We start from the raw sequence: 18,794 nt of genomic DNA on the forward strand, positions 1-18,794 counted from the left end.
TTCACAAGGCTTCCCCATATCGACAGCAAATCCAGCTGTCTTAATTTTTCCCCAAACTTTTTAGTTTATGTTGAATACACAGCCAACTGTATGCGCTGTCAATATTTTTAAGCCAATCGTGTGAACGCAGAGCAAGAAACAGAGCCAATTGCGTGGGACGGTAATTGTTTTCAGCCAATCAAAAGTCTCCGGGACGGAGCCATTTACAGTGCCTTTTTAATGTCTTTCTTTTAGTGCTACTAGGCTAGCACCTAACACACGTTGTGGCTGCCGACAGCTACAGTATGTGATTCGAGTGTAAGCCGAAGCTACGCAAATAGCCTGGAGCAGCTTTTTCAAAGTGGAGAAAGTTGAAAGGAAACTACCGCGGGAGTGTGGGTTATCATGGAGAAAGTGAACAGAGATAAGACTAACCCGGCAGCGACGGCGAGCATTTTGTCCAAGATATTTTTCTGGTAAGTCGACTAAACGCCTCGGATGTTAACCGCCGTTAGCTACCCTTAGCGGGGCATTTAAAAATGTTTTCAACGCACCGCGTGACAATATTCATATCTGACGTGTTTCTTGTCATAAACGTATAACTAGGTCACTTTTCACTGAAAGCCAACCGAAACGAGAAGTGTTGCTCTTGATCGTTAAAGTAAAATGTGACTTCGTTTACCATGCTTTTACGTTTGATGGAAAGAAAGTTGTTTCACAATATTTGATAGTTGGTCAGAAACACCCCCTGATGTACTTCCTTGCTTGTTTATGCAATGATGGTTTCCTGTTAATCATCTGCTTTTCTCAACGTTAGGCTCCTCAAGTAGCTAAGTCTAATGGGAAAGTTGCTCATGTGTCACTTCCAACTGTCTATCAAAGACCCCGAAAACAGTGGTTGCTTTTGGCACCCTGTAACCGTGATTATTTAACCATTTTATTTTTGACCTCCACATCAGATCATGGAGTATCGGTTCACCACACTTTAAGAGCTTAAAGTGACACCATTTGCTCACATTAATGCATCTGACAAGTGCATTTTATGGCTATTTATGCTCTAACACTACCATGTAGAATGGATCATCTGAATACAGTCGTGAATGATCTCTGTCAAACTCCATATTCTCCTCCTGACTCCTCTGATTATTTCTGTCAGGTGGCTCAATCCTTTGTTTCGCATTGGACGCAAACGCAAGCTGGACGAAGATGACATGTACGAAGTGCTCACAGAGGACAGGTCGGACAAACTGGGACAAGATCTGCAGAGGTATATAGCGAGACCTTCAAAATCATCTCCCAGCATGTGAATAACTACCACAATACGCTATCGCAAGTAGTGTTTACAATTTAATAGCTGCACAAGATTCACATCACAGATATCTAACAAAACAAAATTACATTTTCAATTGCCGTTTAGTTGCCCCAATTCATGGTATCAACAATATAAAAAGTCCGAAACAACTTTAATTCCAGATATCTTAGATTTAAGGTACTGCCACTTTAGGTTTGACTGCTCAGTCGAAAGAAAGCATCATTCATTGAGACGTAACATATCTAAATGAGCGTTTCTGATATCTACAAGTATGATGTTATAAGTCAAAATGCAGTTGTAGATCTCGAAATGCAGCTATGACGACTCAAATTCAAATTAGAGAAAACTCAAGTTCATGTTCAAATGTATTGCCATGTGTAATAAAAGTACAATAAAATGCTTTTGCTCAGTAGGACTCTGTGAGAACTACTTAGTCAGTAGTAGTAGGTAGTTCAGTCAAGTCAACAACAGGTCAAAAGACTTTTAAATCACATGGGAGAGATGTGCGTATAATTGAAAGTAGTTTTGACCCAACAGATCCTTCTGACACACAAGCATGTATTTTTAAAAATCTTGAATTATGAGTCTGACAAAACAAGCTGTTGCTGTAGATCTTAAAGCCAACGTCGGAGGAGAGCAGTGCTCTAAGATTAAACAGACTGCCGTCTTGTATGTATCAGGAAACAAAAGATGTATTATTATCAGTGGATATCTTGGAATAGCTGTCGAGAGCACGAGGTGCACCTTCACCGCAATTTCCTTGATGATGAGCTCTTTTCAATTCACAGCACATCCTTGCTGTTGTTGGCAGAACAGCCACTTTCATCACTTAAAACCAAATTGACCAACACATTTCTAAAGCAAGGGATCACCTCAAATATATTTGATATTATATAGCTGAAGATATCATAAATCAAAACAGAATTGCAGATATCTGTAACCATAATTTGGTATATGTGCGGTGACGGACTGGGATCAAAAAACGCCCCTGGCATTTGCAACACAACGGTCCTATTTTTGTCAATAACCTAGCTTGGAGGTTATTGACAACCTCACCTTCCGAGTGAATCTTTCCACGCACCTCGCCACAGTAAAATCTTGAATATCTGTCTATAACCAAAGACAAATAATCAGTAGTGGCCCATAGGGGTGCGGCCCTTCTGGCGTTTGCCCAAATTCCAGATGGCCAGTCCGTCACTGTATATGTGACAAGCTGCATTATAGAAAATTGGAATGGAAAAATAGATACAAGGCACTTTCAGACTAGTCCTAGTAAGAAGTTTCCCCAAAAAACGTACTTTAAGCTGATAAATGTGAAACATAAAATACTGCAGCAGAGTAAAAACATCATATTTATGGGGCCGGGGGGGGGAGGCGCATTCTTAGACAGTGTCTTCATTTAAGATCCTAGTGGCCTGAGGGTAGAAGCTCATCCTGAGCCTCTCAGTGCTGGCCGGGTGTCTCCATGTTCCCCTTCAGGACAAGCATTGATGCAGGAGTAGAAATTGCTCAGTATTTGAAAGGGATATGTGGAATTTCCTAAGGCGTCTGAGGTGAAACAGTCTCTGCCTTCACTTTCTCACCACTGAGTCAGTATGCAGCGGCCCAGGTCAGACCCTCTGTGATGCACTCACCAAGGTACTTGAAGCTGTCCACCCTCTCCACCGAGGCCCCGTTCATATTGAGGAGGGCCTGGTTCCTTCCTTGCTTTTTCCCCAAAGTCTGCTATTATCTCTTTAGTCTTGCTGACATGCATGAGTAGGTTGTTGTCCTCACACCAGCTGTTCAGGTCCTCTACTTCTTTCACGTAGATCTTTTCATGAAAGAGAACTAGAATCGTGTGAAACCGTTTACATGGATGTTTTATTTGCCTTTCATCATAGAGCAGCTGGAGAGTTGGGGGAGAGATAGGGGATGATGCGCAGTAAAGGGCCGCAGGTCAGATTTGAACCCGGGCCGCTGCCTAGAACCTGGTGAGCTAGAGGTCTCCCCAGTAAACCCTTTTACACGATAAACGGACATTTAAAAGAAATGTGTAAGCCTAGAGGCTGTGTTCATGCTACTTGTGCCCTAGTCGTCGGTTTTGGTCAAGCACGGTCCTTTTGGCAAAATATTTTAAATCAGTTTTTCTGAGTGTTACTTAACACATAATAACTGTAGATGTCTAAAATATAATGGGCGGTGTAGACCAATGTTCCCCAAATCTTTTTGGCTAGCGGCCTCTTATAACGAAGCTTTGCTACTTGCACACTCTCGTTTGTGGTTGCATATGTCAATTAGTTGTGACAAAATGAAAATAAATTATTTTTGAATCGCTTTTGTGATTTGAAAATTGTGTTCTATTATGTTGGGGTCAGATTTAATTTGATCTAGCCCTAGCAGGTGGTTGCAATAATGACCCTAGTCGACTGTCAAGTCAAACCTTTCAAACATTATCAAGAGGCTGCAGAACACAGTTTCAGGTTGTAATGTTTAACTAAATGATGGACAGCTGGAAGACACCAGGTTAATAATTAAATGTATACATGTAACTGTTTTGTAAAGCCTACAACATGTGCAGTAGGGCTGCAACTAATGATTATTTTCTTGATTAATTGATTAGTGGTTTGGTCTATAAAATGTCAGAAAATGCAACAACAACAGAAAAGTCGATCAGTGTTTTCCAAAGCCCAAGATGACGTCGTCGTCCTCAAATGTCTTGTTTTGTCCATAGATAAAAAAAAAATTCAGTTTACTGTCACAGAGGAGTGAAGAAACTCGAAAATATTCACATTTAAGAAGCTGGAATCAGAGAATTTTTACTTTTAAAAACCAATCAATCAATTATCAAAATAGCTGTTGTTTGAGGTAATAGTTAACTTATAGATTGATCTTTGCAACTCTAATGTGCAGGCTGCTTACAGTAACAAACGGTGGAGTTTAGGTCTAGCTTCCAAACACAAACTTCCACACCAGACACACTCCACTCCTCTTCCAGACATAAACCAAAGTAAACTCCAAGGCTGCCAAAGACGCACTGGTTGTGCTGCTTGTTGGTCTCTTTTATTTTTATTTTTATTTTTTATTTAGTCTAGAAATGTGGACTAAACTTTTTACAAGCAACACATTTTAGAAAAAAGTCTTTATTGCCTGTAATAATGAAGTTATGTCTGCACTGTTGTACCTGTCCTTATGATTCTCCTCCTCGTGACTCGCCTTGTAAAGTAATCGCGGATTTTACGAGCCATATCTGCAAAGCTTAAAACATTACACTGATGTGGTGTAACGTTAATTTGGGAAACTGGATTTGCTTGGACGCAAAAGAAACAATATTCACCTGTTTGAAGAGCCATGGAATATCAGGACACAATCCTGCTGTAGGGAAACTAGACTGGGTTAAAACCTGTATGTGGCTGGACTGTGGATGGTCTATGTGCTAAATTGTGGCCAGATTGTTACAGGAATAGAGATATAGTGGTAGTGTCTAGCATTTGAATCCCTGGATACTAAATGTTCACCTGCAATGTTCTGTAGTTGTCCCAGTCATTTTTGTTCCTAAGGTTATGAAGTAGCATATCACATGACATGGTTAAGCTATGTTTGAGACAAATACTGATACAATAATTATCCTGTAAACAATTTGAATCTGGTGGCAAAATATCACTTACACAAAGGTAGATCTGTTTTTGAAGCATTTTAAAATAAATTTACAAAATAATTGTAGTTTAAGTTATCCCCTCTCCCACACTTTCAGAAGACACTTATATAAGGCAGTTATCCATTATTTAAATAACTTATTTTTATTATTTTTACTTCACCACTGCGACCAGCAGCCCTTCTCCCGTCATGTTGCTTTTTCATGTCAGTGGACTAATTGGCCTAATCTTCACGGGCCTTAAGTCTGTGGTGAAAACGCAGTTAAGTCGTTCCAAGAAGTAAAAAGTCCCTGGAACTTTGGCTCACCTCTTTTTGATTATGCAAAAATGATTCCTGCCTCCCATACGAGTCCTGACTCATCTCGATGCAAGGCTCGTCTTCTTATTACACAATGAAAAAAAACATCAAATAACAACATGGCATCTTCATATGGCAGATGCTGGGATCATCAGCTTCAGATGGCTACCAAAGAGCTGCGGACACCTAGCCTTGCCAACGGCATCATTAAGTGCTACTGGAAACCATATGGACTTCTGGGACTCTTTACCCTCATTGAAGTAAGTGTTTTAAGCTTTGGAAATTAGGTGAGAAGGGTGTATAATCTTTGGCTCTCAAGTGGATTTAGATGGGATCTTTTTGTTAAAGCAATCTAAATCAAATTGTACAGGCTTTAACCCTTGTGTTGACTTCGGGTCACATTGACCCGTTTTTCAATTTTAGTTTTATATCATAAAATATGCGACGTAGAAATAAGCGCTGAAAATGTATAGAAGAAAATTTTTACAATTTAAAACGTTGGAGAATGCAAAAAGAAACTGTAAAAAAAAGGCGTCAAAAAACGTTTTCAAGGTTGACGGGAAGACAACACAAGGGTTAAAAAACAGAACAGATATAAAACTACATGTTCGTATGTTCAGCAGTAATTATATTGGTTTGTCAGCTGCAAGTGTAACCCAAAACAAATGTAACAAATATTGAAATGTGTTGATTAAAAACAGGAGATCTGTTCTCGGCTTAACAGCCAAAGCACTGCACCGTTCACCAGATTTTGATCAGAACATGCTGTGGTTTAATTGTTAATTTCAGACCCTTGTAAATCAGTCTGTCGGGGTGCTCACCCTTCTTCATCTCCTTCCCTGCATATCAGGAGGTCATCAAAGTGATCCAGCCGGTCATTTTGGGGAAGATGATTCAATACTTTGAGAATTATGACCCAGATAACATGACCGCTCTGTACGAGACTCTGGGCTATGCAGCTGGCTTGTCTATGTGCACCATCTGCCTGGCCTTGACCCATCACCTCTACTTCTTCCACGTCCAGAGGACGGGCATGAAGATCAGAGTGGCCATGTGTCACATGATCTACAAAAAGGTCAGTAGGAGGACTTGCTTGTTCTTCTTTCTTTTTCTTTTTAAGATAATTTTTTAGGCCTTTTTATTTGAGAGGACAGCTTAGACATGAAAGGGGAGAGAGAGGGGGAATGACATGCAGCAAAGGGCCACAAGTCAGAATTGAAGCCACGGCTGCTGCAGCGAGGGCTGAGCCTTTGAACATGGGGCGCACGCTCTACCAGGTGAGCTACCCAGGTGCCCCTGCTTGTTCTTCTTAAAGGAGAAAATAAAGTTCTGAATATTTATTATTAATTATTGATCGCTGCTCAACTTAGTCGTTGATGATAACCTTTGAATGAGTTTGTTGAACAGAAAAAGCTCTGAAACAAAATTTTATACCTCTACCCCTTGTCCACATCATGTACAAGACTACTTGACTTACTTAATATGGTCATTGAAAAAAATTAAATGTGATCATTTGTAGATCTGTGTAGCATTTAGCACCGGTGGAATTGACAGTGTTTGTAATATTTTGAAATGTAAGTGTTTGCAATTGATGCCCCCTCACTGATGACGATTCCTGTCTTTTTCTAGGCTCTGCGTCTCAGCAGTTCAGCCATGGGAAAAACAACCACAGGCCAGATTGTCAACCTCCTATCCAATGATGTCAACAAGTTTGATGATGTACGTGACATTTAAGGCTTTTAGAGAGGAAAAAGCAGAAGGGCTGCTATTTTTGCTGCAAGGTCAACGCTGGCTAACAATTTTAGATACGATCTCGGCCCTCCGTGTAACCTGTTCTCCAGCATCTACTGTGTAACAGCTCCTCACCTCCACTGCTACCTTTCTAGCACTGTAGACGAGAGGCACAGGAGACGGTTTCTTTGTCGTTTGTGTGAGGGTTTGCAAGATGCGTCTCTCTTCTTAACGAGTCCGATACTTACATTTACTTAAGGGGAGACTTTGCAGATTTTCAACCAGCAGCAAAACTACACATGATGATGCGAAGTGACGTGTTTTTTTGCATTCAACTAAATAACCTGACATCGCCTGATCAAATCCCAAATGCGAAATTAGTTGTCACTTGAAGCACCTTATTTCTCACAAATATCCACATAGTCAGGAGCGTAGCACAAAATTCTGGGCCCTGTAGAAAGGCATTTTCTATGGGCCCCTCCCCGCATCCACAGCTATTCATTCTAGCATCTTTTTTGGGCCCTCCTCACATGAGGGCCCTGGGTACTCAGTCCCCCTTTTCCCCCCAGCCCGAGTTTCTGTCGCCCCCATGAGAAATTCGAAGTAATGACAACACTTTCGGTGCGTGATACACGATTGATATAGCCTTCTGTGATTGCGCGCACTCCACACAGTTGCTAGTAGCCAAGGAGGACACGGAGGATTAAAAAAACATGATTGACTCTTCAGAAGAGGTAATTATCTTCACTCAAGTCACCGGATGCCACAATCTTCTGAACATAGCCATACTGAGACCTACAGAGAGAGTTGTGTGGAGCTGATAGTCTTAATTAGCTTTGTAGCAACTCATTTGGCAATGGCTTGAATGTAACGGACATTCGTTAATATCAAAAAGTTACGCACTAAAGCTTTAAGTAATAACACCCGCATTTTGTAATAATCTACTGCTGGACTAAACACAGAATGGATCAGACTTGTTTCATTTCAGCTGATACCGAAGCATTAAAATATGTTCGACACGGCCTTAATGCTGACCTCCAAAACACTAAGAGGCTGCAACTTCAGCTTTCTTTTGATAATGCACTCCTAGTGAGTGTTTGACTGCATTTACCTCAGCATTCTAGTGAGACATCAGCTGTATTAACAGTATCTTCACCTCCACCTGCTGCTGCATCCTAAACTGGATCAACAAAAGGGAGTGTAGTCTGATGAGGAATGTATGTTCAACCTAATTTTGCAAGTCACCACAGGAAGCATGTGAGTTCTGGCATGATTATAGCTGCAGGGTAAATTGGTTTAATGGGTTTAACATATTTTCATATGTGTGTGGAACACCGTGTCTCACGACAGCACGTTCTTGACTGTATTCACCCAGAGAAACACAAATATCTCCTAGCATGAGGCTCGGCCTTGATTATGCTCTGAGGCTTTTGGCACCAAACCCACTTTGTCTCACTAGAGTGTCGAGTTTCGTTTTAATCAGTCGGTCAGAGCCTGCTGTGAAAATTCCAGTTTCTCTGGGGCATTTAGTTTCATTCCTTGGTCTTAATTACACCATGTCATGCTCTCATGCTGGTTTGAATTAAAGTGTTTTAAAAGTAACTGTTGAGTGACTCTACCCCACCTGTACAAACTGCCCAGTACTGAATTTACTGCGTTTTAGAAGTATTTATTTATTTATTTTTTCTCTTTTTTTACTTGCTGTTCTGATGGTGTTGCAGCTCATTTATACTAAGTTCTTTTGCACAGGTGACTATCTTCCTGCACTTTCTGTGGGTCGGGCCCCTCCAGGCTGCGGTGGTGGTGGGACTGCTGTGGGCAGAGATCGGCCCATCATGCTTGGCAGGGATGGTGATTCTCATGTTCCTGATGCCCACCCAAACCATGTTTGGAAGGCTCTTTTCTAAGTTCAGGTAAAACACACGCACTCACGAAATTCTGATATTCCAGTCATGCTGAACCCAATCAAACGTTGTAACCATAATGATTGATGATGATCATTATTTGGTGATTTGGCTCCAGTCTTGTTCTGCAATTAAAGACGATGAAGCTTTAGCAGGTTTTTTCACTGTGAACAGAGGTCTCTACTAAAACCACCTGGAAACTCCCAGGAAAACAGTGTTTTGAGATATCATCTTTGCTGCATGTCCTCTCCTCTCTCCCGCCCCTCATTTCCTGTCTTTCTCCAGCTGCTTTATCAAACAATAAAAGCCACAAGAAATTATCTTTAAAAAAAAATAAATAAAATGAACTTAGTGTAGATGTAGTCTCAGACTTTTTATTGTTTCCAGTTTGTAAATATGATTGCTACATGAATGATATCAAGACTGAGGCTGAGGTGCGTGGCCTTTGGCAGAGAGATGATTAGCAACTCAACCGACTAAAACAAACCATCAAACACATTTGTGTATTGTGGAAAGTTAAGGGATGCTAATTTAGATTTTCTTTTCTGACCGATAGCTGACCCTCATTAACCGTTATGACAAGCAGGCAATGAGTCCTAGTTGACCCGTCAGGGAGGCTCAGACATCCGTTTGTAAAATAGCTCTAAGTGGAAGTAGCTGTTTGTTGGTATTGTAACATAGAAAAATATGTTCCTAATTGTGTAGGAATCAGTACACATTTGCAATAGCATACAAACTCATTTTGAAAGTTGTCAACATTGTTTCTTTTTGTTAAACGATATTTTTGCAGTATTTAATCATATTTACATTTTTGACTTTTCTTTACAGGAGTAAGACCGCTGTCCTCACAGACGAAAGAATCCGCACAATGAATGAGGTGGTGTCTGGAATGAGGATCATTAAGATGTACGCCTGGGAAAAACCCTTCGCTGCTCTGGTCACGGAGGTCAGAAGGTAAAAACCTTAAAGGATTTTTTCTTCAAGTTAAGGATATTTTTGGATCAAACTTTAGGGAGGCACCGCCTCATAAATGAAATACTGTATGTCCACTTTATAAAGTAGTCTTCTGTTAGTTTAGTGTTCATAGAATATGTCATAGTTACTTTCATAACTAACTAACCGCATACCGAATATTTACATTAAAATTTCACATTTCTTGTTTATATTATGTTATAGTGGACAACCACCAGTGATAGAAGTCAAGTCACAAATTCACAACATCAACTGCATAAAGTTTTATAAATAAAATAAAGCACACTGTTTTACTTGTGATTCCTAAATCAAAAGTACGGAAAACTCAAAATCAAATCAAAAAGATGTGTTGCTAAATACTAGTATAGGTAATTATTATGTTTGTGCTCTTGCCTCTCACACTGTACGCACAACAACGCCCCCACTTGCTCGCAGGCTCTCCTGCATCATGGAGGGAGACCCAGATACCGGTCCACACTGCTGACATTTGCCTAGTTTTTTTATTGTTAATCGCACAGCTGTATATTTTGTTAAGGAGGAGAGGAAAACCTGTAATTGTTCAAGTGTGGACCTGGTAGAAAGATGTGACCCATGACCTATTTTTAGTTTATAGAAATGCAGCGCAGTGACGACACAGATTTCATACACAAGACTTATGTATATACATCGGCGTTAAGTGTACCTGTACCGTAACAATTGGCTTCATGATCAAAGGAAGTTTTCGTATCGTACACTCCAGTCCAACGCACGTAATAGTCGGCTCAAAACCATGGCAAAAAAACGGCAGACAAGTGGCTGCAGCAAACTTACCATTAATTTATTTACGACGTAAAAAAAACAACTACTTGCCTAAATAATGCTGTTATAGTGTGGCAGTCAGTAGTGTCATCCCTGATTGATGTAATCTGGATCAAAAGTTTCATTCAAAGATTAAAGTGAATTCTGAGTAGAAGCATGTGCTTCTGATAGATTCTACCATTCGCCTCTTCATTATTATGAGGACATTTCAAGGGTACCATCCATTCATAATGCTCGGTAAAAGTGAAGCTTTATGCCAGTCCGTGTGATAGTTGGAACTCTCTGTGTCCTCTTAGGAAGGAGATCTCCAAGATCATGAAGAGCTCCTACCTACGAGGCCTTAACATGGCCTCCTTCTACTGCGCCAGCAAGATCATCCTCTTCGTCACTTTCACCCTCTATGTCCTCCTGGGAAATACCATCACGGCCAGCCGTGTGTTTGTGACGGTCTCGCTGTACACTTCTGTGCGACTCACCGTCACGCTCTTCTTCCCGAGTGCCATCGAGAAGCTGTTTGAGAGCCGTGTCAGCGTCCGCAGGATCCAGGTACGCTGCTTTAATAAAATAAAATGCCCACCACCCAAAATGCACATTATGTTAAAAATGTGATATGCATTTTTCATTGGAGGGTGAAAAATACAAGTCAACAGACATGGCTCTTGCTTGGACTTCAGATAGGCCTGGCACACACGTCAGTTAATGTTTAAGTTTAGGGCTGCTAGATACGAGGAAAATATGCAATAAGCAATACCGTTGTTGAATATCACGATAACGATATTACTTATGATAAATAAACCTATATTAAAGTGTACTCAGTTCTGCCTTTTTTTGCTGCTTTCAGTATTCTGCTAAAATACAACAAATTGCTTGTTGAATTTAAAACGAATGAAAGGAAATACTGAACAAATTGAACATTGAATATAAAAGGCACCACTAAAAAAGAATGGCATTTACATTATAAAGTGCAGTTTTCTACTGATATTTTCTTTCAACTAATACAAAGTCTTTGAGTGTCTTTCGTGATATGTCGCATCCTTTCACGATGTGTATATTGCACCAGTTGATATTGCAAAAATAAAAATCAATACATTGTGCAGCCCTATTTAAGGTCATTGTCTCCTATTTTAAATTAAAAATATAATAACACTTACTATTTGTCTTAGACGACTTTAACTTGATAAACTTGTCTCAGTTAGCATAGTCTTTAAGGCAGCCATCGTCAACTGGCGGCCCGCGGGCCAGATCGGGCAGAATAATCACGAATTCAGAAAATGTAAAGAGGAAAATATGTGTTCTGTTATTTAGCATTTCAAGCATTTACAGCAGGTAACATTACACAGGTAGAGCACAAACCCAGCCCCATGTATTGCATCTCTATTCACATGCCGGGATTCTGTACAGCGACGCCTGCGCTCCACACACACAGCTGAGACGAGATGTGTGTGCGTTAAAACGCGCAGTATCTGACTGGGAACGATACAAAGAAGATAACCAATGGCCGCTGGGGCAGATGAACTCAAGCTAGTCTCGTTACTGTAAGTAGGCTACATTAAAACCTTTGTGAGTAAAAAGTCAATACTTATCAATGCACTCACCTGTGTAGACTGGCATAAACATGTAGAAAGCGATATTTCAATCTGCTCAGTCCACTCTTGTCCACCGCGCTCTTTTACGCCAACACAGCTCACTCTGCAAATAGAGAATTTTTACAAACGAGCTAAAAGCAAAGCTGTCGGTTTGTAGTCTAATGTTTCTTAGTTTGCCGGGAATCTTTTTTGACAAATTCTTATGAACTTAACTAGCCTGGGTAAACCCTGACCAACTTCCGGCAAATTTGACATTTGCTTTGCAAGTCAGTCTGGCGAAGAGCCCATTCAAACCCATTTCCAATGTCTCCAAAATCCAGGCACCAATCACAACCGTTGAGGCGGGCTTTACACCAATCACAACCGTTGAGGCGGGCTTTACATCAATCACAACCGTTGAGGTGGGCTTTACACCAATCACAACCGTTGAGGCGGGCTTTACACCAATCACAACCGTTGAGGCGGGCTTTACATCAATCACAACCGTTGAGGCGGGCTTTACACCAATCACAACCGTTGAGGCGGGCTTTACGCGACGATGGTGATTATGCTGGTTGTTTTGCAACAACATTGTTTTATTGCAAATGAGGCATACATGACGAGTGCATAGCCTGCTTATCTGTCCATTCATCATTAAAGCTGGGCTTTTGGCTTTTCCACGTCAACTTTTCGCTTCAGCCTCTTTGACAGTGACATTCTTACCTGACAACAGCCGTTTCTTTCTGCAAGCATTTTCCACCAATCAGGATGCTGCATACTACAATAATTTTTTCATAATCACAGACTTTAACCATCACTCCTCAGTGAACTGCCTCCTAGTCTGAGATCATTTTCTAATTAAAGAGCCAGTTATCATTATGGAGTTTCCATTTTTTTTAGGAGTTTGCTCACACTAATACATGTAAAAAAATTATATATAGCATTAATTCAGCAAGAAAGTGAACATTTCGAACAAGAATAGGCGTATTAGGTATAAATTCATTTTATTTTCTTTATTTGAAAGTCAGGGCGCCAGAGTGTCTGCTTGGAAAAATTCTGGCTCTTGGAAAAATGTAGTTGATGACCCCTGCCTTAAGGTCTTGTCTGGTCTTGCTTTCAAAAAAGAAGTCCGATAATAGCAGATAAACAACTACGCTGTTCTGGCTGCATCTTGTTCTTTTGCTGATATCACAGTTCAGGCTGCTTATCTCTTATCATTGCCACTCTCACATACATCATTTTGAAGGTCCAGCTCTGTAAAGCCACTATCTTGCTCCTTTTGTATTTTGCTCATAAAGATATGGTTAGCTTGAAATGTAATTTTGAACCTGCTAAACCAGCAGTTATGAAACTCTACCCAATGACTTACCCGACCACTGTAACAAAAGACTCATCTTAAAACATACCTTGATCCCTTACTACTAGTGAGGACTATTGTAGAAAAGGCCCCAAAGTTACAAGTTAGTGTTGGAAGACTGTGGAAGATTTGGCCTCAAGTGGGGTTCTGGCTTATGGCTCAATGGTAGCCTAACGCAGTATGAATATGTTTGAGAATCCAATATAATGAGCGTTTGAACTCTGTGAATGTGTTATGTAAAGCACTTTGAATTGCCTTGTTGCTAAAATGTGCTATACAAATAAAGCTGCCTTGTCTTGCCTTCCCAATTATTTTAAGTACTCATGTCGGTACTCTGTATCGGCAAGTACCCAAATGAAAAGTCATCGTTGCAGCCGTAATAGAAACCACACACACAACCGGGCATAAACCGACTGGAACATTTGTATATATGTTACTGAAAAGACAAGAATTAAACTGCATATAAACCATCTCTCTTTATTCCAAGCTCTGTAAGATTTGGCCTTAGGTGGCGTTCTGGCTGAAACACCGGTGAACCTAGTGACAAACACGGTACTAGTGCCTATACTGGCCATATATCAATTAGCTCCACTAAAGCAATAGTGGAAGGGATTTTACTGATATACATTATGACAATGGGTTTTTGTATAACCTCTTAGAACTGGGCTCAGACTCTATTTTTTTATTTATTTATTTATTTATTTATGGTGAAGGAGTTCTTAATGCTGGATGAGATCACAAAAGGCCCAGCTGCACTGCCAGAGGATGAGAAGAAAGACGCCTTCGTGGAGATCCAGGATCTAGTCTGCTACTGGGACAAGGTCAGATACCTTGTGCTCACTGGTATACACACTAGGAATACCCTGAGCCAATACACTAGATTAAGCAAATCCAAGAATTTTCTTTAACATTTTATCACCCACTGTTTTGCGCCTAGAACATTAGCAGTCTGTAGAACCTCCACAGGCTGCTAATATGATGACAAAATTACAAACGTATTAGTCTTGCATTGCCAGACCTAACGTTATCTCTACACCTGCTGCGGAGGGTCTGGCTAGTCCGATCCATGGTCTATTGGCATTTCTTTAAACCAATCAAAATTGTCTTGGGCAGAGCAACGGTGCCTTTGCAAAAATAGCCTCGGGGAGGAAAAACAAAACTGATTCATGTTGTAATGTTTAAATATATTTTGTACCCCTGCAGAGTCTGGATGCTCCATCTCTGCAGAACCTCTCCTTCACTCTGAACTCAAGTCAGCTGTTGGCTGTAATTGGACCAGTGGGAGCTGGAAAGGTCAGATATCTCACATCATCATTTTAGTGCCAGGAGGCAGCTAGAATTGTGACTTGTAGTAGACAGTCACTGCTTAGGTGGAATAGTTCAGGTAGTTTGTGTACATTTTTTCTCACCTCATCAGCAGCTTATGTCTTACCTGTCTTTGTGCCTGTATGTCCATCCAGTCATCCCTGTTGAGCACCATCCTGCGAGAGCTGCCTCATGAAAAGGGGGTGCTGACGGTCAAAGGTCAGCTGACCTATGCTGCCCAGCAGCCCTGGGTGTTCCCCGGAACCATTCGCAGTAACATCCTGTTTGGGAAAGAGCTCGACGCCCAGAAGTATGAGAGAGTCATTCGAGCCTGTGCTCTAAAGAGGGTGAGAGGTATTTGAATTATTACTTTAGATTACATGGAAAAGTCAAGGCAAGAGGGAAACAGAAATAACAATCCATTTTGTAATCACAACAAATTGAACACGAGGAAGGATTACGGCAAGTAAAATCTGTTTCAGTGTCCATATGGGTTTAAGACCGGTTCACATTTTTCAAGTCAACCTTTTAATAAATAACATCTAAATATAGTTTTATTTTTTTTAACTTTGATCTTTGCTTATATATCCATGAATGCTTATGCTACTAATTTGTTAAGCCATGAACATCAGTTTGAACTCAGTCAAAGTGTTAGGCAGTGTCCTCATTTAGGATCCTAGTGGCGTGAGCTAGAAGCTCCTCCTGAGCCTCTCGGTGCTTCTACCCAACCTCAACAGAGAGAAAAGGCTGTTACCCGGGTGGTTTGAAATATTAATTATCTCCTAGCCTTTTTCTTGCTGCGCCTGATGTTGATGCCTTTTTAAGAAGAGTAGGGCACTGCCTATTGTATGTTCTGCCAAACAAACCACTCTTTGACCTGGCAGTAGGAGGTTAGCTGTGTTTGGGAGTGGCATAAGTATCTACAGAGGTAGAATTATTCTCCACTCCCTCTTCTATTTTCTAGGTTGCTGCGAGGTTGTATAACACAGCTGTGTCTGTTCCTGAGTCAAGTGGTACTTTCTCTGGTATTCGTGTAAAGATCTTCAATGTCTTGTTTCTCTTAGTATTGCAACATTTGTTTCATTTGTTTATTGAAAAATATGTGTGCAGTGAGTACAGTAGGCAGGCTGGAGAGCAGGAAGAGTCTTGTTGTCCATGCTACCTCAGAGATCACTGTATAGGGGCGCCCTGCTGGCCTAGAGCTTTAGGGTGCTGACCATGTGGTTTAGGCGTCTTTGTTTAATGCCCTCTTTCTGACTCCCTTCATTTTCTGTCACTTCACTATTGTCTACTGTCAAAATGTTTGTAAAAATCGACATCACTGTGTCATTGATCCTGTCCCTGTGGGAAGTGAACGCATCACATTTTGCACACCTTTTTTGAATATAGAATACACAGACATGAAAATCACTCACCTTTCGGCGAAATTCGCCGTTTTGAAACCAAAATAGGTGACCTACGTGAATCGTGTAGATTTGATGAGAAAATGTTTAAGGGGGGGGGGGGGTGTAAGTACTCGGGCCTGGTGCCGTATGACTATTTCAGAAAAATAAATAAATTAAAAAGTCCACATGCGATTTGTTTTAATGCGCTGGATTTAACCATACTGTCTATGGATTTGACCAATCATCGAACTTCCACCAACCAATGAAACGAGTTCCACCAACCAATGAAACGAATTCTAGCCAATCAGATGCAAAGTAGGGCGGGTCTTTGCCGAAATGTCAGTGCGGTGCCGGTGTTATGTGCCTTCTGGTTTTTCCACCTACTGGTTTCCGAGCCTGTCCAGATGCCGTGTAAACCTATCAACCTACCCACGTCAACAGATTCGCTACATATTCATAAACATTTTACTGGCCTTTGCATGTCGCAACTCAAATCAAAACTATACTGAACTGAACTGAAAATCTGAGCCCTACATTACTATAACATTGTACAGCGGGAAAAATGTGTTTTAAAAGTAATTAGGATGATCCATGTCGCGCTGGATTCGAACCTCCCTTAGCAAAAATAAAAACTTAAAAGTCCACTTCACCGTCCACTACGCTATCACATTTATCACACCAGCTACCTGGACATGACTTTGTTTTTTCTTTTCCGTCAGTAGGCCATGAATCACTGTTTATCGGAGTACTCCGAAACAACAGGTTACCTTGATTTAGGCTTAAAAACATAACTATATCATGCACTCCAACCTTCTGCTACACCTCTGCGCTGCCCATGTGCAAGGATTCATCATAAATTATACCAGGCAGCACACGGATTCTGAAACAAAGGGTCTAAAACAACTGATTACCCTGGGCTGGAAACGTTATCTCGAAGCTCTCAAACAGCTACAATAACAAGTTCCTTGGATTTATGATATGAAAAGAAGCGATATTTCTAATCCTTATCACCTAATAATAATATAATATCCTTATCACCTTTTTCACCCCTGACCCGTTTTCATGCCTGAATACAAGTTCAGTGTGTTTGGGTGTTTTGTGAGTTCCACATTATTTACCGTCTATTGTTCTGTCTGTCTGTGCAGGACATGGAGCTGCTCCCAGATGGAGACCTGACAATAATCGGGGACAGGGGAGCCACACTCAGCGGGGGACAGAAAGCTCGTGTCAACCTGGCCAGGTCAGAGGACATCCAAATTATTATAACAAAGAAACCAGATGGGTTTTACTGTATATGATTAGACAAATTGTCACTCCTAGAAAAAGTGTGTGATTAAAAAAAGAATTGATATAGTAAACGCATATCTTTTTAAAGGATTTATTTAATTTAAGAATATACTACTAAAGAATGTGTGACATACTGTAAACCAAGGTTAAAGTTGAGATCAAAAGTTTAGATAGACTTTTATTCAACATCAAATGGGGTCTTGTTGTCATTCAGTAAGTTATGTTTAGACCAGCTTACCTGCTGTATGAAAAGGTAAGCTTTGCATTTACTGGCTAAAACTGCAGCTGTTTCCCTGTCCCTGTATGGGTGGAGAGAGCTTGTGGGTTAGAGGACCAGCCTCCTGGTTTGGGTGGCTCAAAATCACCATAAATCCCCACAGTCCCATGTCTGTTAGGCTGGCTAATGAGAGCACATTTTAACAAAGTGACCAAAATATTTTTCAAATGAAAATGAGCATAGATATGTAAAAATACAAAAGGCTCCTGCACAGAAACACAGTAATTAATATAGACAGAATATAAGCAAATCATCTTTAATGGTGAACTCCACCGATTTTACACACAAAGGTGTGTTTCTAAAGGAGGTAAAGGGCAAAAGTATGTCCTATCGAAACTAATACTTCAATAGGCAAACCATTGCAAGGCATGACACTGAATGACAACATATAGAATATAAACATATAAAATAGAAAGTTTGATCTTGTCCTTAAAAGGCAACGAGCAGAAAACCAAGTAACATGGAAACCAGTGACTGAAACTTTCCACATGACGTAGAAGCTGCATGCTGTCTGACAGTACGTGCTGTCAAAATGTGTTTTCAGGGCTGTGTATCAGGATGCAGACATCTACCTGCTGGATGACCCTTTGAGTGCTGTGGATGCTGAGGTCGGAAGACACCTGTTTGAACAGTGAGTGATCTAAGAGTTAGGTGAAGTGTTTCAGGCACAAATTCTCCCTCTCACCGTACATGACCCATCCAGTTTGTCAAATCTGTGCGATTGTATCCCCGCCATACATCGACATGCTCTCATATGCACATATTAGAACAGCAGGTTAAGGTCTCACAGCTCAGAGTGGGTTTTTACTCGTAGACAAACTGTTCTTCTGCTCAGTGGTTGAAAGGCTGGAGACAGGTCTGTTAAGGTCTCATACGCTGTTACACCACAGCACGGAGGATTTATTTGATATACCAAACAGGAAGGTACTGGAGTGTTCCTGGACAGTGTGCTTCAAAGCTGAAGCGGAAAGCCTTCAGCATTAAATCTT

At 40.8% G+C, this 18,794-nt stretch overlaps 1 protein-coding gene across 2 annotated transcripts in view; it reads left to right on the forward strand.

Moving 5' to 3' along the window:
• Positions 1-223: 223 nt before the first annotated feature.
• The window catches only part of LOC120554463 (multidrug resistance-associated protein 4-like), a 31,339-nt gene continuing 12,768 nt past the window's right edge, over positions 224-18,794 (forward strand). The window contains exons 1-13 of one of the 2 annotated variants that reach the window (XM_039793365.1): positions 224-455; positions 1,136-1,246; positions 5,364-5,484; positions 6,075-6,299; positions 6,854-6,943; positions 8,705-8,868; positions 9,688-9,813; positions 10,926-11,175; positions 14,265-14,372; positions 14,755-14,844; positions 15,012-15,203; positions 17,387-17,481; positions 18,350-18,436. In XM_039793365.1, the coding sequence (XP_039649299.1) occupies positions 385-455; positions 1,136-1,246; positions 5,364-5,484; positions 6,075-6,299; positions 6,854-6,943; positions 8,705-8,868; positions 9,688-9,813; positions 10,926-11,175; positions 14,265-14,372; positions 14,755-14,844; positions 15,012-15,203; positions 17,387-17,481; positions 18,350-18,436 (1,730 nt within the window). In that variant the 5' untranslated portion in view covers positions 224-384. The remainder of the gene's footprint in view (positions 456-1,135; positions 1,247-5,363; positions 5,485-6,074; positions 6,300-6,853; positions 6,944-8,704; positions 8,869-9,687; positions 9,814-10,925; positions 11,176-14,264; positions 14,373-14,754; positions 14,845-15,011; positions 15,204-17,386; positions 17,482-18,349; positions 18,437-18,794) is intronic. The other variant, XM_039793366.1, reaches the window with a different exon arrangement.

This window comes from Perca fluviatilis, chromosome 24 (genome assembly GCF_010015445.1).
Source record: "Perca fluviatilis chromosome 24, GENO_Pfluv_1.0, whole genome shotgun sequence".
NCBI lineage: Eukaryota > Metazoa > Chordata > Actinopteri > Perciformes > Percidae > Perca > Perca fluviatilis.